The 25,532-nt window shown below is 46.0% G+C and overlaps 1 protein-coding gene across 4 annotated transcripts in view; it reads right to left on the bottom strand.

Moving 5' to 3' along the window:
- The window catches only part of Kank (kank), a 79,823-nt gene that overhangs the window by 42,239 nt on the left and 12,052 nt on the right, over positions 1–25,532 (bottom strand). For all 4 annotated transcript variants that reach the window (XM_065433976.1, XM_065433975.1, XM_065433978.1 and 1 more), the window contains exons 2-4: positions 3,198–3,247; positions 2,328–2,465; positions 1,110–1,249 (exon numbers count right to left, since the gene is read on the bottom strand). In XM_065433976.1, the coding sequence (XP_065290048.1) occupies positions 1,110–1,249; positions 2,328–2,465; positions 3,198–3,204 (285 nt within the window). In that variant the 5' untranslated portion in view covers positions 3,205–3,247. The remainder of the gene's footprint in view (positions 1–1,109; positions 1,250–2,327; positions 2,466–3,197; positions 3,248–25,532) is intronic.

Here is a 25,532-nt window from a genome sequence, read left to right as displayed (position 1 = left end):
ATGTTCATCTACTACAAGAGTACTTCAATTTGCCTATTACTCTCTTGGTAAATATCAATTACAGTAAAACTTCCTTGGAAGTCAGGATAACTTGCAGAGTATTTAACTTCATTTAATTTCAGTGACGCTATTGTCACCTACTGTTCATTTTAACCAAAATGTGTTAGTACCCTTTGCAATAGCACTGTACTTACTTTGTATTTCAATACTGCACCATTTATATATGGAAAGGAGTTCGAGGTTCCCTACAGCAGCTATCCTAATTATCTACATTCTGCTTTGCAGTGTGCACGCAGTACATAATATCATTGCAGATAATTTCTACTGTGCAGTAGTGATACAGCAACTTGTGCTCCTGGCTAATGTCCAAGGACACCATGTTTGAAACCATGCTCTGTGCTAAACCAGAATCCTTAAACCGTAATAGAATTTTAAAATGTTGGCCTATGCCAGATAGCGAAATTCTGTTTCTTGGGCTGGATCACTCAAAGAGGCAGACATTACCTGCATGAAATATCAGAATGCATATTAGACTAATTAACATATTTTTTTCTAAGTGACTTCTAGCTAACTGCTTTAAGCCAGATATTGCAATTTATATAGCCGGTGAGTTGACAAGGCATATCCACTAAATAGGAATTCTGACATTAACATAAATTTTGAGACATGCTTCCCACAAATCGTGCAGCGGAAGGGATTGGTTTTCTAGTTATGTTGCACTGTTTGAGAAGGCATTTTGTCAATAAACCAAGTGGAACAACAGTGGATTTTGCCACATGTTTGATACCACTTATCTCAAAATTACTGCTAGTTTCAAAATTTGCTACAGGCGGGACTTACCATGAGAACTGACTCCAATTCGTACATGTGCCTTGAAGTAATCAGCTAAACGTTAAATGGAAATTTTTTTAGCTAGTCAATCCTACATTTTAATTTCTCATGAAATCAATACCAGCCCCTTCTAGTAATTCAGATCAAGGAGCAGGATCATGCTACCTACCCCGAGTGATCATTTAACACTATAGTTATGATATATAAAAGAAACACTCAGTTTATGCATTTATGTGTTGGTGGCCAAATCATAGATAACACATAGGGTTGATGTATACCTTCAGAGAATCACAGAATTGCACGAAGTCGAGGTGTATGTGGTAGCCATAAGGGCAGCAGTTGCAGCGTGAGCCCTCGCGTGTCTTGAGCTCAGCCATAAGCTGGTCGTGCAGCATGCCAGGCGTCCACGTGTGGTAGCCTGAAATAAAGGACACAACGCTGCTTGCCCATTTCAATAACACATGGTAATGAGAAAAACAATCAAAAATAGGTAATTCGGCATGCAATACTGGATCACCTGAACATGCCCTTCAGTGAAAAAAGACCGACAGTCAATGGCCACGCTACAGAATTCATTGGGATACTTCACAGCAACAGGTACAAACCGTTACATGTGAGGAAATCAAGTCCTATATGCACACTTTAATTTTAACTCTGCAGCAAGGTAAAACACCTGGGTCAATATGACAAATGACAAATCCCTGTGCTTTCTTTTTTTTTCACATTTATACTTATCGCCATCACTTCCAGCCTAATTAGGTCTGCTGCAGGAAAACGATTTGTTCTAGTGCCCTACAAATGATGGCTGCACCAACCTGTGAGCTGCTTCACATCATCATTTCATGTGATTCTCTGCTTTTTTTGTTCAATGCTTTACATGTCCTTCCAAGGTTCACTTATTGAGGTGTAAATACCTCTTACATGAAGACAGTTTATACTGGCTTGCTATCAGAGATATCAGCCATGGTCTTCCACTTCAATTTCACCACTTCTTTCGTGCAGTGTAACAGTGCAAGTGGCCTTTGCCTCTGCCAACCAGTTAACTGCTTACTGGCAAGGAAACAGGTCCATAAGGCTTCTAACCGCAGTTAGAAACTAGTGCTGCAGCTATTCAGTATACAAAGAGTGCATTATACGAGCACAGGCTTATTGGGTTCAAGTAGGTCGTTTGACGATAGTATGGGCAAATTTTGCAGGCATAAAAACCAACTAGAAAACATTTTCCCATTTCATATTTGCTCATTTGTGTGGCATCAGTGGGGCAATTCAAAGGCCCTTAGCTTCATATATGGAGTGCATTTAGTGGCCAATCAAACCACAATCATGCACTGCAAGAATTAGTAATTAAGTGCAAGACAGGGCTAATTGGAGTTTGCTTGGAGAAGCCTTAGTTTTGCAGTAGACTCAATGGTAGTCTGAAGATGATTACTGATGGTGTTTCCAAATAGTACTGCGCACAACAGATTGTAATACGAATGTTGTGAAGAAGTACGCACCCATTTTGACCTTGGAGCGCCTGGGCCTCTGACTTCTGCTGGTGTTGCGTGGAGGCGTCCTATGTTCCCAGTCGGTCGGAGTGGAGCTGGATGACCGCAGACTCTCGAGCCGTTCTCGGAGCTCGGACTGGGTAGGAGCTGTGTGATGACAGATAATCTAAATCCCATCAAGTCAAAAAGCCATTCATTTGCTGACTCACTCACTCACATACAAAGAGGAAGAAGGTTAACCGAGGGGCCCGATTTTTATTAATCATATCATGACAAGCCAACAAACAAAGACACCAAGGACAAGCTAGGGGAAATTACTCGTAGTTACTAATTAATTAAAGAAATGATAAATTAATGGCAATGAAAGTGGATGAAAAAACAACTTGCCGCAGGTGGGGAACGATCCCACGCCTTCGCATTACGCATACGAGCATCGCAGGCACATGCAAACTCATCAAGAAGTGGAATTAACAAGATGTGTTGTCGGACAAGTTGATTTATTATACTTAATAAATGAAAAAGAAAATAGACGAGGGCAGCACAGATAACAGTAATGCTTGTTCTCTGTCTTTTCCATGTCTCTCTCTCTCTTTTCCTTTTTCACTCTTTAATTTCTTAAGTAAAACAAAGGGAACTGTCACTTGCATTCAGCATGACATGACATATAATATGCCTCATACTACTTGATGCCCCCTTGACAACTATCTTGTACCAACTAACAGATGTGACTTGTACACATGTGGCTTGTACTCTATGACACAAGATAAGAATGCGTGCACACTGTGTTAATGTAAGCTGGCACTCCTCAGACAGTGAATAGAATGGGACCATTTTAGCAGTAAACTGTAAAATAGATTGGCAAAGAGTAAGGAAGCTTACCATACATGGTGGACGTGGTGATTCTGTACTGGAGACATGCAGCTTAGATCCTGCGTGGGAGAGAAAAAGGGGAGTGTCATTACTTTAACAGTGACAGCGCAGCTACTTGAGTCTACTAAAGCAGCTACATATATTGTGAGAGTACATGGCACATTTCAACTTCAGCACAGATGCACAGACTGAGGACACAACATTTCTTCACTATTACAATTTCTCATAAGAATTTTTGTCTTTAAGGTGAATAAAGTGAAGTGAAGAAACGTTGGCTCCCTATGACCTATTATGCATTTCACAGGTGCATTTGACCTTTAAAGAGTGTGCATTAGAAGACGCAGGTGATGCAGGCAGACACACACGAGTGCTTACACCAACACATGAGGAAGACAAGATGTCCAGCATTCACCAATTATCATTTAAAAATAAAAACTCTTTTTCAGATAGGACTAAATATGACTAGCTTATACACGAAGTACCCAAAGTTGGTATTTTTGCTGCTTTAATTATCAACTTGGTATGCGTTCCGTGTCTTGCAAATGAGTGCACCGATGGACTAGTTAGTTCACTTAGAAGGTGTGAGAAGAGCACAAAAAACATGGACAGAGACAAGAAAGACACCACACGAGCACTGACTAACAACAAATCGTCTTTGTTTATTGCATCACAGAATAAATTCCAGAACTACCCGTGGTTTGCCACATGATGTCAGGTTATCAAAACACTATAAAGACATGAAGGATAACAAAGAAAAGAAAGAAGGTATGATGAGGACCACATAAGGTTTAAGCATAAGATTACTCTCTTGTCACCAAGTCAAAGGCATAGTCTAATCACTAAAGCATTTTTATGTTCTAATAATGGCTAAGATATACAATGTCTTTTTATTGCAATAGCAATTTATGGACACACTTGGGCCGTGTTTTAGTAGCGATGGCTTTTCTGATGCTATTCCTTTCCACAAGATTTGTCAGTGGTCACAGCAATGCTCTTGGATGGCGGCGAAATGCAAAAACACCTGTGTATTTAGATTTAGATACACATTAAAGAACCCCAGATAGTCCAAATTATTCTGGAGTCCACCACTACGGCGTGCCTCATAACCAGATCATGATCTTGGCACATAATCCCCCCCCCCCCCTCTTTTTTACAGCAACGCTCTGCCTGCATTATCATTGGAATCAGAGGCCATGAACTGTGGGATGATAAGAGTGGCATAGAATCGTGTGGAAGGCATCGCTACAAAATCACAGCCCTATCGAATTTCTGGCGTCATCGTGATGTTCTCTTTAAAGTCCAAGTGCGATAAGAAGGAGTGGCCCGCGCGTTGTAAGCTGCAGTCACTGTAAGTCGCTGTGACCGCTGAAAAAGCACGCAAAGTGCGAAAAGAAATAGCATTACAACAGGCATTGCTACAGACAAAATCATGAACCAAGGGGAGGAGAGCGTGTCCCCAGCCCAGCCATGGCCACGCATGGCTATACGCTCGGCTGAGCGCATACGTGGCCTGCATGCTGTGTCTTGTAGTTAATCTGGGGTGTGCATGCAAATTAAGGCTGATGGCTGGCTTTATGTGCGCTGTGTTTCCGCGTGCCTAGTGTTTCGGAGGTCTTGTAATGCCAAATTTCTGAGACGTGGTAAAACGAGAGGCAGCAGGAAGCGTTCCATCCCCGCTGCCGGCGCTCTTCATCACACCAGCGTTGCAACACCGAGCGTTTGTTCAGAGCGAGTGAAATATATCTGTTCATGTTTGCCTATGCACGGATGACACCATGCTTGTTAATTTAATCAGCAAGCGAATGTTTACTGCAATTTATACAGCCAATAAGACCACGAACCTTGCTTCGGGTTTTGCTATTGCTATCAATGCAAGAGGATGCATACTGACCCAACAAGGCACTTCTGGAACAGCTCACAACCATACCTAGTGAAATGCAAGGCCAGCCAATAATCAAGCCCCCTTTCAACAATTTCATTTAGACAAAGTCCCGTCTGGCACGCACATAGTAAAGCTTTCCAATTCTCTACTGTTTACAAAGCTGTTGTAGCCTGTTAGCTCGATCTCACCAACAGATCTGAAGCTCTACGGTCGTTCGCCTACGCTAACGTAAAATTTAGACGCATCGAACCCGGAACGTCGATCCATTGCGCCGTCGCCGTACTTGCGTACGCATACGACCGCCCCAACTAAGTACCGGCGCCGTTCGACGAGGCATGGGCGGGGATCTGGCTTCCTACATATGCGCAGGCGCATTCCCCGCGCCCACGGGACGAGGCTATTAAAATGACCGCCCCCTGCATACGACCCGGCGATATTCATTCAAGCCGTCGCGCGACGGCTTCCGAGGGTTGCAGACGACGCGTCCCACGAGCCGCGGCACGAGCGATGTTCAAGGGCGCCCACGTGACAGTGGCGAGTGACGACACCCGAGCCGCCAAGAAGGGGAGGGGCGTGTTTTTCGTTGCGAGGCTGTTTAGGATGTAGCTAGCTGCCGATTTAGGCGGGACCTAAGTTGCACACTTCAGGGCTGCTGGCGCGAAATTTCTATAACTGTAATACATTCTAAATTTGCGATTTTTGAGGCTTATCTTGTACCTGAGATATTTCATATATACTACATTGATCATTGCATCTCAAGTGTACTAGGTGTTACTGCAACATTGTTCTGGAGCTATTGGGCCACAATTGGCCCTTGCGCCATTAAACACCACACATCGATCAATCAGGTATTATTGCGAATATCTTCAATACTGCTGAAAAAAAAAATCGTGCTATTCTACCTCAATGTGGGAAGTAATTATTCAAGCGATTTCTTTCAGGAAAATTTTCTGTTGGCGTGAAGGCGCTTCGAAGGTGCGTACATAATTAAGTGAAACTATGTCGGGCAGAAAATGTCTACAAAATTATTGCTTCCACCTATCACTGCGAATTTTTTTTTTCTATAATATGTAGACGGCACTCTTTCATGAGTATTGCGGTTTATAACAATTCATCTTAATTTATATTATTTCATACTTGTATATTTTAGAAAAGAAACTAATTGTTTCATGAAGAATATATTCACAATACGGGCTTGGTATGAGTGTATACTAGATAATAAAAATAATCCGAGAAGAAATAATACCTAAACTTTCTGTTAAAGTGACAAAAATAAAATAAAACGACGTCCTGACTCACTTTGTGACTTCGTTTTCACAACGTCGCTGTCCCAGTAAAAATATTGCCTAATAAGCATTATGTAGTATGCTTTGCTGCCAATTTATCTAGAAAGCTTTATAAAAGTAAATTCAGTTTTAAGCGAGAAAAATAATTGTGAACTGCACAATAACAAGGCTGCGCGGAGCATCTCTTTGTTTCGCCTTCACTGCACAACACGTGGTTAGCGGTTTAGCCCGGCTTTATTTTATTTTTTAACAATGTCTTCTTTGCCGAAATCAGATTGATTTGGCATTCCTGAAGTCTGGGTTTCTCCACTTGGAGCGCGAATGTCTTACGGAGAGGCACTTCGGCAGGCTTAATTGAATGCCACCCTAAGGAACAGTATCTTCGGCTTTTCAATCAAGATGAGCCGAAAATGTCGGCCCACAAAAGCCGGTTCTTTGATCAACTAGTGGCGCCATCTGCCTCTACGGCGGCCGTTTGGTTTAGCCCTCGTAGCGAAAGATGGCGCAAACTCATGACGCGCGCAGGCGGCGCGCGGTTAATTTTGGATGCAGTGGGGAAAGGCAGCGTCAAAAATGCAGTGTTCAATAAGCCCGTCACACGTCATCTCTGTGCGAAAGTTTAGCGAGCGGTTTAGCCGATATAGTAATTCACGCCTGTCTCAGATATCAGATGCTTTATCTTTTTCTTGAATTTCTTTTTTATTCAAGAAAAATACAGAAGCTAAAGGTATGGCAATACCTGACAGAGGCCTCTGTACCGGTTATACATAAACATAATACATACATCGTAAAAATGTTCACAGCATGCGGCAATTCTCTTTTGTATAACAAAAAAAAATGGTATATTCACAATTTACTCTTAAAAATGTGTACCTACCAAACAATATAACTACGAGAGCGTCGTATGCACAGTGTTATAATCAACTTAACATTGCAGACAATATAAAGAGAACCTACATATCCAACACTGAGTACATTCACCTTCGTAAATAAGCTCGAACATGTGTGTGGGTGCCCGAACTCATTGGGCACTTCGCGCGCAATCTGTGGGCCACGACAGTTCTTTTCCTTCTCCCGTATAGAGTGCTCGTTGCGTAGAAACAATACCTGACCGCGGCTCCTTCGGCCCAAGGCTCGCGTTTGAATAGTTTGAATGTCCACACGGCTTTTACTTGAGCGCAAGCATTGTCTCTCAGCCCTCGCGCGTTCAAAACAGGTGTGCTGTCAACAGCTGTTCCTGAACGAGTTAAGCGGATGAGCGCTAAGTCGACTAAAGGTGTCGCAGACCTTATAATGCCCAAACACAGTTCCAGATCGATGAAAACTATAGAGCAACTCGTTTAGCTGCACATCTGGCCACGAAGCGTACGCTTGTATATGGAAAAAAAACAATTAAATGTTATTTGAGCTGAAATTTAATTGTTGTAACTCATCAATTAGTAATTGGCTTGCTAAACTATTCGCAATCGAAAGCTCGCTATTTAAGCTATCAAAAACGCTATTACATAGGCTATGCTTTGAGTTTCCTGTGCTTTAATCCGATTTTCGAGGAGTGAAACTCAGTGTGGCATGTTATATTGGGCGTTACTGGGTTAACGAAAACCGATCCTAAAATGTTAAGAGCTCGTAGACCTGTTGCGTTCGAAGAGCACTGCTCTCGGCGATTCACCGTTTCGCCGGAGCAGTCTTCGTACAGCCGCCTTCCCTCCAGCGCTCTCGGGGATAGTCGGCGTTTCTGTTTGCCGCCGTTCTTTCGCTGTCGTTGTTTTTCTCTCGCCGTAACGATAACGACGTCGGCCGCTCGCCATGGAGCGCCGAGCGTTTCGTTCGCGTGGGACAACCAGCGCCGAGTCGAAAGCGAGACGAATAAAAGGGCGACGCACCACGGGACCGGACGCTGACCGCCCGCCGCGGCGAACGACGTCGCGGGCCGAGGAATGGGACGTCGAATGAAGAAAAATAAAAAGGAAACGACGACGACGAAAGAAGGGAACCGCTCCGGCGAACGGATCTTGAGCAACGCCCACGGCACGACCGACCGTCCGGCCGCGTTTGTTACGCGGGCCGCGCTGAAGCGACCCCCACACTTCCCACGCTGGGCACACATTCTAAACGGAGCGCTGGCCTCACCCCCTCCCCCTCTCCCCACACACACACATTTATACACGCTCTAACTGCGTAGATGGTGCGCGGAGTGTCGAACTCGACTTACTACAGTTCAGACTGAAGACGCGACAACATTGTGTAGTTTGCTAATAGTAATCGACTGCTGTACAGTAGTTATAAATTTCAGTACTAGTAGTAGAGTAGCAGTAGTAGCACAGTAGCGTATTAGTGTACCGCAGTAGCTGCGGTATAGTAATATACAGGTTGTTTCGGGGAACACTTTCGAAGGCAGACAGCACAATTCTAGTCCATGAGCCGGTCTACTTGAAGAGGCTGACATTACTTGCACAAAAAAATGAAATGCATAATCGACTCATTAACAAACAATCACTAATTAAGTTTCTAACTAATTACCTTATGGCACATATTGCAATTTACAAATTTGAACGCATCGAAGACGCGGCAGCCAAACCGTACCTCGCGCCGTCAACAATCGTTGAAAACAGCGAAGCTGTAGGCATTGTGCAAAGTAACCCCCTTCACCTTTAAGGGGGGGGCAGGAGGGTGAAGAAGAAAGAAAGCGTGCGCGATATGACGTATGTCACATACTCCGTCGTGATGCCGTCGTAATATGCCTGACAGGAATGTCATGACATAAACATCATTATAATCTTCATCGAAAAGCGATGGAGCCCATGCTGCACGCACGCCTCATGCATGACGAATTTCGTCGTTGGCGATATGGTGCGTCGCCACGTTGCTTCAATGCTAATCGTATCAACGTTGACAGTAATCGCGAGATTGGTTCTGACCGGATTCTTGTTTTAGCTGTATTAGTAAAGTCACCATACTACAATACAAAAAAAAAAGCTCGCTCTCATCGTGAAAAGACGCCCGGCGAGCCGGAAAAGACACGGACACGAAAGACAGGTGGCGACGCCGCCTTGAAGTTCCCGCAACAGCCAGGCATGACGTCATTAACTCCGAAGGTGTCTGCTCAGGCACAGCTAATTTTTTTAACCGATAAAGATGGAGTGTGTTGCGTTCTAAAAGAGCCAAAGAGTGGACTTAGCAAGTTACGATTACTTTCATTGAGGTACAACGGCCCAAGTAAGGAAAATATACTTTGAAATCTGTGGCGTCATAATGATATACAGCGCTGGGCTTTGGGCGCGAAATTCAAGTAATGGAAGTTTGACCTCCATTATCTATTCTAAAAAATGCACCCGCTTACCGAGAAATTAGCAAAACTCGAGCGTTGAAATAATACTTAATGAGTCAGCTCATTTAGCCTTTCTCTTTGGTGCCCGCATAAAATTAAAGAACTAAGGATAGAAAAAGAATTAACACCTCAGGACTGTAACTCAGTAGAGCAACAGGCAACCACTCAGAAAAGTAATTCGTTACTCGGAAAACATATGTGCTACAATATTAGACTAAATCAATGTCAGCTGCCCTCAAAAAGGTTTACGAACTTGCAGGAACAGCTTCTCCTCGAAGTCAACGTTTGGCAGTGAACACCGCCTTGAAATTATTATTATTATTATTATTATTATTATTATTATTATTATTAAAGAGATAGCTAGAAAAATAACGAGTTACGTTGTACATTTACGAGTTGTCTAGACATCTTACCCTGGTGAATAGTTCTACAGCTGCTTGACATTTCGTTGAAACATAATACTTCTACACTTCAAATAAGCTTTAGCACGAGGCCAACTCCGATTTCCTTATTCAAATACACGTAAAACGCAGAAATGCTTTTATGGGACAACTGCTGGATCGATCTGAATGCAAATGATTGGATTTAAGAGAAAGTTAGAGAGAGACAGCTTGACGGGACCTGGGGGCCCCCAACTATAGTGTGTTGGAAATAAAGTGGGTTCTGATTCCGATATTCTAGTGACTCTGTTAAGCAAAGTAATCACTACGATACAGTTTGCCACGAGTGCATATACCTTTTATGGGATACATATACGCACTTCATTAAAGATGATTTACCTTTAGGCTAGCGGCGCATAATTTTTACATCATAGCGACTTCTTAGAACGCATCGATTTTGGTGGTTCCGATTTCCGTCTGCTTCAGTAGCTGCTCTGAATAAGCTCCGACCAATGCCGCCACAAAAAGGCGACGCAGATACTATCACAATCTCTTTCTTGCATACTTTCTTTTCTTTTCTTTTTTTTTTTTTGCTGTGATACTGCACCGCCCAAATCGCTCGGCATGTTCAGAACATTTTCGCGAACTGAATCAATGTTACTGTAAACCTCGACGCAGCATTCTTAATATAGCAAAACAAGCTCACATTGGTAAACCGAAAAAGAAAAAAAAAAAGAAGGAAGAAATGGGGAGAGTCGGCATGCAGGGTTTATGCGCCTCGGTTACACCAGTGCGGCCCGTATACGGAAACGTGGCGCGGTTCTCCAGGCGGAGACGCGTCGCGGACGAATGCGTACGCAATAGCCCGACGGGTTCCCGAGGCACGCCCCCTACGAGCACGCACTCGCCCTCGAACCGCTCACGCACAGACCAGACCTGCCCAGGTGGTCCTCTCCCCCCGCCCGAGTGCTGCTGCTGCTGCTTGTGAGCGACGTGCGAGGTGCCATTCGTCACGAGAAGACGATGAGGGGAGCGGAGCCGCAGATCGCAGCACAAGCCACGCGCAGGCCCACCTGGGAAACACATCGGGACGGGGAAGCTGTCCGTGATACGATGCAACCCCCCACCTCCGCTTTCCGGGGATCAACCAACGTCAGAAACGTGGAAGCGACGTAGAAGGGGCGCCGCATGCGAGGAGCACCGCAATCGCGAACTTACGCCGGTGTTAAGACGAATCCTTACATCGGAAACTCCTGTCTGAATGCATAGTAGCGGAGAAATCGTTTCTCTCGGCGAATATTTCGATTAACTTTGTTACATTTCAAAAGTTAGAATTTACTGAACATGGTACCATGTATGTTTCTTCTCATTTAGGCCATAATTGTTTTTTAAGAAAACTTATCTGAACTCGCGAAATAATAATAATAACAAAAACGAAGAATTAAGCTTACAACTTCATTGCAACGAAAAAGAAATGATACCACAATTCTGTAAGCTGGACCTATTGATGACTGGAAAACTAAGCACGAATAAATTGCACAATGACACGCCACGTGGCCTGTTCCACGCGTCCTTGCGTAATTTATTCACACTTATACTTTTCCAGTCAATATGTCAGACGAACTAGCCTAACAAAGCGGACAAAATTGATGCATTATACGCCTGCCTGAAGCATATCACTCATTTGTGGGTGATACTTTTACAAGAACCCTTGCAAGCATCGTAACGATTTCGAGCAATGATTACACGACTTTATTGTGCAGTGAGCCACGCTGCATTTCTTCCCGCCAAAAAACTAAATCCTCCAGTGAAAGCACGTGCACACGTTAATTATTCGGTACAGCTATTAGGAGAAAGGAAATCTATTCATTCACAATGGATAACGGACCGCGAACCGTCGAACATCTTGTCAAATACCGTAATGCGTTTAGCAAAGTAGTAGTAGTGTAGCAACACTATGCAAACTGAAGTGAAGTGGAGCCACATATGATAAGCAAAATATATTCTATTTACTCTATAGCTGTGGTTTAATATATATAGTACGGCTATATAGTATATAGCATACTATACTACTGATATGGTATAGCTATATCTGTTGTTTTCTTTCCGTGTTCCCCCGGGCATAACACGAAAAAAAAAAAATTACACAAATGTGCATATACGTACACGCACTTATAACTTTTGTAAGTGGACGTAGCAGATCGCCAATGAACGTTGCGATCATCATCATAAGCGGTTAGCACATGGCGTACGCACAGCACGCTGTGTTATACGTTGCATTATACTGCTATAGCGCTGACGCGCTAGGTAAGTACTCAATGCCCCGATGGTTCAGACGGTTGGGCATGGAAGCATCAAAACCAAGATGAACGGTGTTACATCCTGCATTTTTGTACGGTTGCTCACTTAAAAGAGAGCTTTCGTTTATCGAACATAGTTTACCGTTATTGGCACAGCCAATAACGGTAAACTATGTAGCCTTTATTTACTACATAGTTTACCCGCGCCAAGTGCCCACGCCAATGCTGGCAGATGGCCGGGACGGTAGCGCTATATATCGCGACGCTTATCGTTGCCACGATAAAGTTGTTATGTGCACAGCGCACAACACCAGCACAACGAGGTTAATTTCGGAAGCGGGTTTCACCCCACAAGAACTCTTATTGCGGGAAAGCCAACTTCGCCGAACAATATTTCTACATTCACTTCTTTTCCCGTTTTCTCGCTCGCGTATATATATATATATATATATATATATATATATATATATATATATATATATATATATATATATATATATATATATATATATATATCCTTGCACGGCAACGCACTTGCAGCCTCTCGCCTAACCATTGCGCGGCTCTCTTTTCCTACACGGCGCAGGAACGGTGGATCAGCAGCGCAGCCAGCTTGGAGGCCGAATTTAGGTTTCGAAGCTACAAAGTTGTGCTTTGCGTATGAAAACGAAAAACAAAATGAAAATCACGAGAAAAATAAATCTGGCGACTGCATATACATATCCCTCTGCTCCGACTTCCGCACACATGGTGAAGGAATCATACCTGCAGTCTTAAGTTTGTGGCGCAAAAGCAACGAGTCACTCCATGGCTACTCGCATGCGACCTTAAAGTATGTGAAATGACTATAAGTGGCAGCCCCAGAGTTGCGACAGAGGCCTGACCTCGCCACGCAGCAACGTGTGAACACTTGAAAAATTTCGTGAAAGACCAATGATCTCCCAACACCAAGTCTGCACAAATGTTGTAGTTGCAGAGCTGCTGCTTCTTGCTGGAACTGATTTCTCTCTCTGTCTTCGTTTTCGTTTTTCTCCGCCTCCTCTCTACAATCTCTCTCTCTCTCTCTCTCCTCTCTCTCTCAGATACCCCCGACAAAGCACTGTAGGGTTCACAGCGACGAGGAAATGTTAATGCGATAGTACGAATAATTTCGCATTAGCGTACGGAAAAGCGCCTCACCGTATACGCTAAAGCTCTCCGGCCGGCAAAAGAAGCATGTACATGGCAGATGTTGATGGAAGTTGTGAGTCACCGCTCGTCCTGTTTCCTTTCACTCCGTCGTCGTCTTGTTCGCGCTGTTCCCGTCATGAATGTATACCAACTCGCCCAACTTTCCGCTTTAATACATGGCAGATGATTGTAAGAGTGAGCGAATGGGATTGGCGGTATTGTATTACTAAAAGCAAGAGCATGGAGAAACACAGACGCATAAACAACAACTCCGTTTCTGTGTTTTTGCGCATTCTTTGCTTTAGCAAGGCACCACTTTCCCGTACGACTGACTCCGTGCGCGTGGAATGGTTAAAACTATAATAGTCACGCAACTTAAATACTGTGTAACGTCACCACACTCGGGAATGACCTCGCCACTGCCTGTACACCGGTTCACCAAAGGCGGCCGAGATTGCTCTAAGTCGCCAGAAAAGACGTCTTGTGGGAAAGGAGGGGTCCCATAAGGGGGGAGGGATGTATCACGCTTTTTTTGTTCGCTTCCATCCTCGAGGCTGTCGACTCAATCAAAAGGACGTTTTCATCGCCGTTACAGAAGCTGTACAAATGTGGCACGACTTTCGGGAAATCAACAATTGGCATCCATCCGAGGACATCTCTTAGCGCGCCCTTCGCAACTATACATGGCGGGGTCAAGGACTCCCCCTCGAAGCACGTAGTTCTTCCTCTCTATTTTTCTTCGCTCGCCCGAACAACACACGTATACGGTCCGTGAAGGCTACATGCAGTTTACAGAATTCAATGAAGCTCAATGGCTACGGCTTTCTGCTGTTGATCACGAGGTCGCGCGTTCGAATCCCAGACGCAGCGGCCGAATTTAGATGGCGGGCGGAATTCAAAAAAAAACGCTCGTGTATACCGTGCTTTGGGAGCACGCTATCTTTAAGAACTGCATGGTGCTTGAACACCATGGGACTCCTTGCGGAGCCCTCGATCGTGTAGTTTCGCGATGCTAAATGCCACAGCTTCATCTTTGAAATCCGCGTAAGTTACAGTGTACATAAGAGCGTGTTCTGTGCTGGGCACGCGCGGCTTTAAGGTGACCGCTGTGTTAAGTATACGTATACTTCTTTCGTGTCTTTATGATCGCCCTTCATGACACTTTTGCGGGACAGAGTGGAACATTACCAATCCAGAGCAGTTTCCGTTCCCTATTCTGATGGAGAAAGTCGACCGTTCTTTCTCTTTTCACACCCTCCCCCAGCAGAAAAGCAGCCTAGTGCAGATCCCTTTCTGGGCAAATTCCGTCACTCGGCACTCTTTCAAAAAAGCACAAAAATCGCGCCACTCCGACGAACACGAACGAGCATTGTTTCTAGCTCAGCGCGTGTCGCTCCATGATGCCTCCCAAAGATCAACGTCGTCTCACCCAGCAACAACTCTTGTTAAGGCACGCGCCGCGTCTGCTACAGCGTCGACCTCCTTTCTCCAAGCGCGCCGGGACACAGAGAGGGAGGCAGACAGCCGCAAGTCCTCCTCGGGGATATTTCGCAAAGGCAGCTCGCCGCGTATACACCAGCGGGCCCTCAAGACCATGCAGCTCGGCACGGCTGCAGCCTCGGCCTGCTTCGCGCACAAGAGCGGCGGTAATAACGTCGCCATCGTAGCTTCATTATCAACATCGCAGACCGCGCCGCGTACGACGGCGAGACGAAAATTCCACGCCGCTTAAAAGATCGCGTGGGCAGGCGACGCGAGCCTCTTACGCAACGCACACGTGCCCCGAGTCACGGTAAAGCCGTGCAGCGTGCGGGAAACACCGTCAAAGAAAGAAAAAACCGTTCAGGAAAGCGACCAGCGCTGCAGGTGATGGTGCGGCGAAGTGCGATCCACTGCTCGGGGTAACAACCTGAATGTGAAAATATATCACTTCGGTGGCACTCTGAAGTTGCTGCTGCCGGCTGAAGCCATGCCAATGCATATGCGCTGCACCGCAGTTGTGCGGAAAGGTGCCAGCGCCACCGACCACGCACAAGTCGCCGTGCTGAAAATCCGGGAGATTGTACCATACACTTGACGCAGGGGAAAGATGTGCACGCGCCCTATATGCACATCAGTGTTCCCTATGATGGCGGACTGCACTGCATCACGTAAGGCGGTGTTAGTCCCCAGCAGTGCTCGCGCCAGCACTTGTTCCGCACTAGCTATGTAACAAAGATGGAACAAACTTACAGATGTATGTAACACGGCACTGCAAACAGAGAGAAGCAGAGAAGGAGGACACACAAGTAAATGAACTGAGCGCCCACCAGTTGTAAGCTATATTATATATATATATATATATATATATATATATATATATATATATATATATATATATATATATATATATATATACACAGTGAAGTAGACGCGCGTATGAAGCGGTTTATTGACGTTTCGGCCGAAGTCCGGCCTTCATCAGAATCATCAGATTCTGATGAAGGCCGGACCCCGGCCGAAAGGTCAATAAACCACTTCATACGCGCGTCTACTTCACTGTGAATATTTACCCGGACCCAGAACTGCTTTTACTCTGGTATATATATATATATATATATATATATATATATATATATATATATATATATATATATATATATATATATATATATATATATATATATATATATTGTGTCCTATCTATGAAACGAAAGAAATTATTAAAAAATAAAGAAAACACGCTAAATGATACGGTCTTAAGATCTATACGGTGTTCGGTCTTCAGAAGTCTGACGATCAGAGCACTGCTGCAGGTTTTATGATTGTATCTTGCACCATGCTTTTTTTTTTCTTTTAATCCTCGAACAGCTCGGTTAACGTAAGCTGAGGAACACGGTAAGTTCAAGCACATCGCTACCCTAACCTCTCTCGTATCAAGACGCAGAGTAAATGCGGCACTAGAGAAAACAAAGCGAACAAAGTCCTGCCACTGGCTGAGACGTCTGGCATCCTCGAGAAACGAGAGGAGAATCGTGCCGTCACAAAAAAAGGAAACACTATAGATAAACATCTTTTCGGAAGGCAAGGTTAGTACTGCAAGTTTCAAAAAGTTGCTTAACAACGATTGTTGTTCGAGCGCAGAACTGCGAAGAAGAGAGGTCTCATCTCAGAGCAGCTGCAAGCTCTCTTTTGTTGCACTGTGACTATTTGTTCAGAAGCACACAGCCTGCCTACAGCTGTCGGATACCTACTCGCGAGTATATACTATACTATACACTGAAGCATCTGCTGGAAGTCCCCATACCCTTGAGTTGCATTGCAGTGCATCGTGCCATTTGCGCCTCTCCGCGAGGCACGAGGCATCCGAGCCTACAACCTCGTCTTTTATCCAAAAGTGCCCAAAGAGCCTTAAGTACATCGTGGGAAATGGTGTGGCATATTAAAAGTAGCTTCGCATGCTTTGGGCAAAATATGCCCGTTCGCAGTATATACGGGCATGCAGACATTGCATACAACTGACGGTACCGGCGCGACAGATTCATACGATGGCAGCAAAGCCAAGCATATGGGCTTCCAAGTTAAGACGCATTTCTGAACACCGGGGTTATTTGGTCGCGAAAATTGGCACAGCTAAGGCTCGCACTATGCGTATTGCCAGCCGAAACCATGCCAACATTACAGGAATTGGCGAAAGCAGAAACGAAAGAACGTGTCAACTTGTTTAGCAAAGCGACCCACCCCGCGAAAGTGAAGACGCTTTATACAGAAGGTACTATGCATGCTCCACCACGCAAAACGACATATACTACCATGCATATGCCACGGTGCTGCAGTAGAACGAAAAGTACCGGCGCTACGTGGAAGGCGTACTTCGTACATACGCCAGTGCTGCACGCTTTTCGCGAGACACGGGGGTTCGTACGCACTCGCGGCCAAGAATGTGCTACTTCCATTCAAGCGCGGCGTTGCGCTAGACGCAAGCGCTCGCTCTCTCGCTCGCACACACACGCGCGCACGCGCAGAGTGGATAGAACGCGACGCGAAATAAACGAGCACTCGGGAACGCGCAATCCCCTGGCGCCGCTCCAGCAGCTCGCGGCGGCGCCAAGCCGTGCGACGGGAGCAACGAAAAGCAAACAGCCCGCATCGGGCACGGCAGCGTCGACGCCGCACGCGCGTGGGCGCAGCGCGTGCGATTTTGCTTCCACGAACCACGGCGTCGAGGATCCCTTTAAACCGGCGGCAGCTGCATGCGCTCGCCACGGGCGCTGCTTGCTACCAGGAGGCTACCAAGCGCACGCATATCGCCGTGGCCGCGGCCGAATTAAAGAAAAATTAAATTATAGGGTTTTACGTGCCAAAAATGAGGCACGCCGTAGTGGAGGACTCCGGAAATTTCGACCACCTGGGGTTCTTTAACGTGCACCTAAATCTAAGTACACCGGTGTTTTCGCATTTCGCCCCCATCGAAATGCGGCCGCCGTGGCCGGGATTCGATCCCGCGACCTCGTGCTCAGCAGCCTAACACCATAGCCACTGAGCAACCACGGCGGGTCCGGCCGAATTAAAGCGGGTCGCGGCCGCCAACCGCGAGCGCGCGCAGGCAAGCACGACGAAGTGTAGCGCACGTGGACGCGGTGACAAAACTGTCCTCACGATTTCAGACAAGTCAATTCGCGACTCTTTCTTTTTTTTTTTTTCAAGGCCCAGCTTTCTTCGCGAAGCATCCCAGACTTGGATATAGATAATTCCGCTCTAGACGGAATTAGGCGATGAATCAACAGACGCTACTTAACATATCCTAACCGGAACTACGGAAGTAATATTTGAGAACGAATCGAATGTGAATCAAATAGTGCAAAACGCGAATCGAATATCAAATACTTTTCTAGTATTCAACAGCCATTTTCGCCAGTATTGTAATACGATGTTCACATCCTACTGTTCACAATGCTGGCAAGTTTCTGTCATAACACTGTACGTTATGAGGAGTTGTTTACTAAAAAAAAAAAGTCAGTTTCACCCGGCAGGCGAAGCATTGATTGCGATAGCATATTATTACACAGCTATACGAAGTAGGGTCAGTCGTTTTATCAGCTGCATAAACTGCTGCAAGAATTCCCTTACCAACCAAAGTAACAAGCACAATGCCGCGCGCGCACAAGCAGGCATGAACACATCTCACTCGATGACCGCGGACACTCGCGTCTAGAAAGCTGGTATGAAGAACGGCAGCAGCGGCGAGCGAGCTCCCATTCGCGCTGCGTCTCGATTAAACGCGAACTATTTGCTATTGGCGCGCGAGAACACAGCGCACAGGAGAAGTCACCAGCTATCTCCGGTTGGCTAGCCTTCCAACCTAGCGCAGATCGCCTCCGAGATAGGGGGCGCGCGGCCGCCGCAGCTGGAGTAGAAGAGGAGATACGTACTAACCTGCTCCCCCGCCCCCCTAGCGCGGGCACAGTATCCCTAAAGCCCCTTAAACTTCGTAAAGTACTGCCACGCTTTGAAGAATGCCGTCTCCTCCTCGCGCGCTGACCGAAGCCGACGCCGCGTCGCTATTGGCCTAATATCATCACGTGGGCCCTCGCGCCGTGCATCAGCGCCATTTTTGCTCGAGAAGCGTCTACGGAGTGGCAAGGAGCGCATGTTGGCGCCGTTGCTACGCACGAGCAGTGTAGGCGGCGCCATGGTCGAGGAGGGAGCGTGAAAGAAAGGAGAAACGAGGAGGAGTGAAGGCGGAGGAGGGGAGTGTCACTACTTTACGAAGTTTAAGGGGTTTTAAGTCTCCCCGCCTTCCTCCCATGCAAGCGCGAGAAGACATCGCTGCATCTTTCTCAGCTCACCCTCGCAAGCTTTCGCCCGCACCTACAGCACACGGCAGGCGGCCGCGATGTCATCGCATTTGGACTTCATATGGAACATCACGGCGACGGTGAAAATTCGCCAGGATCGAGTGTCCATGTAATGGCTATACCGCAATAAAGAAATACTGCATTTGGAATAAATAAACAGTTCCTTCCCATACTCGGGACTCTTCGGCGAGAGCGGGTGATTGCAGTTTACAGCCGGAATAGTCTGGCTGCCCGAGCGACATAGTGTGCTGCATTAAGTCACTTCTTGTCTTTTTGTTTACTGTGGCGGCGCCAGGATCAAATTTATCGCACTTTCTATCCAATATTACGTTTTATCGCGCACAGTTGATTTCAAATTAACATTCGAAAACTATTCGAAAGATATTCGTGTTTACGAACAGCGACTGTTCGATACGAAAAGCGGGTCGGACTGGACACCTCGTTTCGTTATTCGAAAGTTTCGAATATTCGTGCACTACATTTTTATTAAAGCGAACGGTTTTCTTTGGCTCTTTCTCCCGTTTTCGTGGTCGGAGGGAGGGGTAAGTGTGTGAATAAAGGATTCTGAAACTGAATCGAATACGAATCGAATAATACCAGAAGCGAATCGAATCGACTAACGCATATTTTTTAGAATAGTTTGTGAATAATGTGCAGCCTCCTCACCTTTAATGACAAACAATTTTCACATTATCGTGTTCACAACATTTTCTTAGAAAGCTTCTGACCTCTACACTGCACATAATAAAACATGGGCAATTTGTTCGAAAACTCAGGCATTTTCGGAGCCACACGCGATCATGCATTATCATTTAATGTTTGGAAAAACAGCCTCATTGACAAATTAATCTATCTGTATACCTATGCGACCAAAATCGCGGATTCCTCCAGTTGGCATACAGTTGACGATGGCAGAGCGAGAAAAAATAAAAATAAAGCGCCTTTTCTCTAGATGGAATGGTCGCGCCTGGTGATGCCACTATTGTATAAGGTATGGTGCAAGGAAACCTATTACCATTTAATCCGACAGAATGACAGAGGTGCTGCATTTATATTTAGTACCACACAATATCGATTACCGAATATATTGTCTAAACAACATTTTATTGCAAGAGAAAGTGTTTGGCCGGAACAGTCATGGCTGTCTGAGTAACGCAGCGTGCTGTCCACTGCAGATATATAAGGTGAATATTAACGCATTTTTGCTTCAATTTCATGCCTGATCCCGTACAGTCAACGACGTGAAAAATATTCGAAAAATAACCGAATCTTCGAATAGTGCGGACCAAATCGAATAGGGCAATAACTGTATTCATTCGTTATTCGAAATACAGTCGAACGCCGTTATAACGAAGTGCTAGCCGGCCTACGAAATCATTCGTTAAACAGGTCACTTCATTGTAAATGTCGCGTACGGCACCACTCAATAGAAATGGGACAGGATTATTTATTCGTTATACAGGTCATTTCGTTGTACAGGCGTTCGTCGTACATGCGTTCGTTATAGAGCCGTTAGACTGTATTTAACTATCTGCACACCTCTATATAGCCGGATGAGTATTTGGCCACAATCGCGCGCTTAGTTGACGCACGTCTTCCCTTGCGCAAGAGCTATGGGGCGCCCCTAGGTATGGGTGCTGTGGTAGTCGGTGTTGGCGCTGCACATGGCCTCCGAGATCGGGTGGCGCGTGCCACCTACTCTCGGAAGCCATGCGCTCTGCCAAGTTTCTTTTTTTTTTTCACACAGTCGTTGTGAAGACTGAAGAGGAAGATGCCGGTTTCACTGACGGTTGCGGAGCGCGTTCGTCGCCGAAGCCCGCTGCGTGCCTCTTGTCGAGATGCACAGTCCGTGGCCTCCGAGATGGCAAAGTCGCATCCAAGGTGCGTCGATACGATCTCGGAGGCCAAGCGCCGTTTCGTAGCTTCTCGGCTCACCACAGCTGCTCTCGGACCGAGTGACAAAATGCGTGGGATCTGCAGGATTCTTTTTAACGCTTACCAGCGCGAACGGTGTAACTGGGCATATAAGGCGCCTATGACGGGATCGAAGAAGTAACTTGTCAAAATCATCAATCCCATTGAGAACTGAGACAAATAGTAAGGAGACAGCACGGACCAGGGCGGACCATGTTTTAGTGGACGACGAGCAGATACTTTCATCTAGAAGACAGCCTCTTTAAACGAAAACTCCTTTACTACTACTACTACTACTACTACTACTACAAACAATAACAATAATGTGCAGGCGGATGTCATAATAAGAGGTCAATGTGCCACGTCCATTGAGTCATGTGTTATTTTTTTTTTCCATCGGTTAGAACACGTATACACCACCCCCGGCAGCACTATTCCTACGATCCGTCTTTGCTTTTTAGTCGTTGATACACACGTAGTTGCGCTGTTTCAGCTCACAACGAAGGTCAACTAACTAACCTTAAACAAGATTATGTTACTTGTTTAGGGTTCCTTATCTATACGTGAGGCCGGCCGTGTCTCGGGCAAGGTGATTCGCGCTTGCGCTCTTTGAATAGAGAGAGAGAGAGAGAGAGAGGCAAGGCTGATATCGTTCTAATGACGACATATACCGCATTTGCTCGAATCAAAGCCGGCATCGATTCTATAAGCCGACCGACCAGGTTAGGAAAATCAGAAGAAATTGATTCGCCATCCCGACCCTGCGAAAGTGGATAACGGCTCCGTTCCATGTCGCCGAGCAACTACGTATTCTACTCCACGCGCGGCAGTTTATCTCCGGTATTTGTACAGATCGGGAGCCGTACGTACGAAGGCACGTACGCTGCAGCACTCGCGCGAGACAAAGGCCTCGTCCTGCAGAAGCGGTCGCGCGCGAGAAGAGCGCAACAGGGCACAAGTTTATTATTTTTTTTTTCAGGCGTGCGAAATGCGTTCTGCTCGACCTCGCTTAAACGGGTCGTGTCCTGCATGCATAAAAATGGGAACCCTGGCGTCGATATGGGCGGTGTCTTGCCAGACATCCTGCTCCTGCTGTCACTTTACTCTCTCTCTCTCTCTCTCTCTCTCTCTCTCTCTCTCTCTCTCTCTCTCTCTTTGGAAGAGGTTGGAAGGGGTGGACTGGATGCAGCAGATTCGATCCCGCTCACACATCTCGTTCACTCGGGATGAATAGAACAGATTAGTGTATCCAAATTTGTCAGTTCTGTCAAGTGTATTGACTGGCAAATATAAATATATATCACGGGAACTTAAAGCTTCGGGTAAGCTGAACGATCCGCGTACTCGATGAGGCTCAGTGTGTGACGGAGTGAGGGCTCGAGCGAGTTGGAAACTCGTGGTGAACTAAAAGCGGGACATACAGGCAAAGCAACAGGCGCAGCACCGTGTTTGTTGCGGCTGTTTCCGTGTCCGTGATGCGTTCGCATAACGCCGCATCCACATGTTTACTATAGGGAACCATTTTACCTGAATGTGCCGAGTAACGATCACGCTCAATTTGATGCAGGATTGAAACCACGTTCATTACATTGCATGCATATATATATATATATATATATATATATATATATATATATATATATATATATATATATATATATATATATATATATATATAGAGAGAGAGAGAGAGAGAGAGAGACGTTACAGGGGGAGGTTAATGAATTGAGAAAAGCATTGAAAAATTATAGGCCCATTAGCTTACTCCCAGTAGCATATAAAATATTCACCAGGATAATTTCCACTACAATAAAGGCAACACTGTACTTTAGCCAACGAAGGGAACAGGCTGGCTTCAGGAAGGGATACTCTACAATGGATCACATCCACGTCATTAATCAGGTAATCGAGAAATCCGCAGAGTACAATAAGCCTCTTTATATGGCTTTCATAGATTACGAAAATGCATTTGATTCAGTACAGATACCAGCAGTCATAGAGGCAACACGTAATGAAGGAGTAGAGGAGGCTTACGTAAACATCTTGGCAAAAATCTGCAGAGATTTCACAGCTACCCTAATTCTCCACAAGAAATGTAGAAAGATAGCTATAAAGAAAGGGGTCAGACAAGGAGACACAATCTCTCCAATGCTATCCACTGCGTGCTTGGAAGAAGTATTCAAGCTATTAAACTGAGAAGGCTTACGAGCGAGGATCAACGGCGAATATCTCAACAACCTTTGGTTTTCAGATGACATTGTCCTGTTCACCAACACTGGCGATGAGTTACAAAAAAATGGTTGAGGACCTTAACAGGGAGAGTGTAAGAGTGGGGTTGAAGATTAATATGCAGAAGACAAAGATAATGATGAATAACCGGGCAAGTGAACAAGAGTTCAGGATCGCAAGTCAGCCTCTAGAGTCTGTGAAGGAGTACAGTTACCTAGGTCAACTAATCACAGGGAACCCCGACCATGAGAAGGAAATTCACAGAAGAATAAAAATTGGTTGCATCGCATACGGCAGACATCGTGAGCTCCTGACTGGAAGCTTACCGTTATCATTGAAAAGGTATACAATCATTGGAAGGTATACAATCAGTGCATTTTACCGGTGCTGACAATGGGGCAGAGACTTGGAGGCTGACAAAGAAACTTGAGAACGAGTTAAGGACCGCGCAAAGAGCGACGGAACGAAGAATGCTAGGCATAACTTTAAGAGACGACAAAGAGCAGTTTGGATCGGAAAGCAAACGGGTATAGACGATATTCTAAGTGACATTAAGAGAAAAAAAAATGGAGCTGGGCAGGTCATGTAATGCGCAGGTTAGTTAACCGTTGGACCATTATGGTTACAGAATGGGTACCAAGAAAAGAGAAGCGCAGTCGATGACGGCAGATGACTAGGTGGGGCGATGAAATTAGGAAATTTAGTTGGAATCGGTTGGTGCAGGACAGGGGTAATTGGAGATCGCAGGGAGAGGCCTTCGTCCTGCAGTGGACATAAAAGATGATGATGATGATGATGATGATGATGATGATGAAAGAATGAGGCGCGGCAACGCGTGAGTCCGCATTCGACACACACGTCCACGAAGCGCGTTTTCTGACACCTCCACGGAACGTGTCCCATATAACAAGTGCCGCTGATTCGGCGTGACATACGAGCGCCGACGACACGTTGTTCGCCGGCAGTGTTTGCCAGCTCCCCCGCCGTGATCGTTGAGGCGCATAACCGCGAGAGCAGCGCAGGCGAGGTCTGCGCGCCCCAGACTGTCTGCGCGGCATGTCCCCGAAGAGTCGCTGGCTGGGAGGAGCGCTCCTCCATCAAGGTCGCGTCGTCGCGCAATCATCTCGTGTCAACCACCAGGCCTCCGGTGTCAACGAGCTCTCCGCAGCAGGCGGCGACAAGAGCACATACGACGCTTCCATTTGCGTCGCGTCCTCATCCGAGGACGTGTACGACGACCCTTTGTCGCAGAAGCGCCGCTCACTCGCTCCCGTCAATGGAAAAGGGGTGGGACGACGACTACAAAGCAAGGAGCCTGCCTGCACCCCCCCCCCCGCCTCACCCGTTGACGTACTTCCAGTTGGGGCTAACGCCTACGCCTCTAAAGAGGGAGAAGGAGGAGGAGGTCGTCTGCTGCTGATGACCCTTGACATTCACCCGTCGCCCTTCTCGGTGACGACAAACAGACACCCCGCCACGCAATAGTATGCACAAATTCCTGCTGCAAGAACAGCGGCCTGTTACAAAAATAACGGACATCGTTGTGAGTCATCTGCTCGGATAAGTGGCTGCAATACATCACTTCTGCTGTCTCTTGAGAACTTCTCCTCCGCCATTTATTAGCAGAAGCTTTTCATACTTCTGCTAGCCACGTTTTACCAGATACGTTGTGGCCAATTGGCGCACAAGCTTGCTCCACGTTGCACCATCATTGAGCGGTGATTCTTTCAGTCTCCTAAACTCATAGTCCGTGGCGTCTTGCAAGCTCAGAGCCGACTCCGCTATCCCCCCGTCGCACAAGTGACAAAAGAAAAGGTGCCGATATATATATATATATGAACGAGATGAAAGGGAATTAACCGAGGGGCCCGATTTTGATTAGTCATATCATGAGAAGCCGACCAAGGACAACATAGGGGAAATTACTTCTGCTTAATAACTGAAATAGAGAAACGATAGATTTATGGAAATTAAAGTGGATGAAAAAACAACTTGCCGCGGGTGGGAACCGAACCCAC

Source organism: Dermacentor albipictus, chromosome 9 (assembly GCF_038994185.2).
Source record: "Dermacentor albipictus isolate Rhodes 1998 colony chromosome 9, USDA_Dalb.pri_finalv2, whole genome shotgun sequence".
NCBI lineage: Eukaryota > Metazoa > Arthropoda > Arachnida > Ixodida > Ixodidae > Dermacentor > Dermacentor albipictus.
Note: the sequence above shows the minus strand (reverse complement) of the source record. Positions and strands in the feature narration are given on the sequence as shown.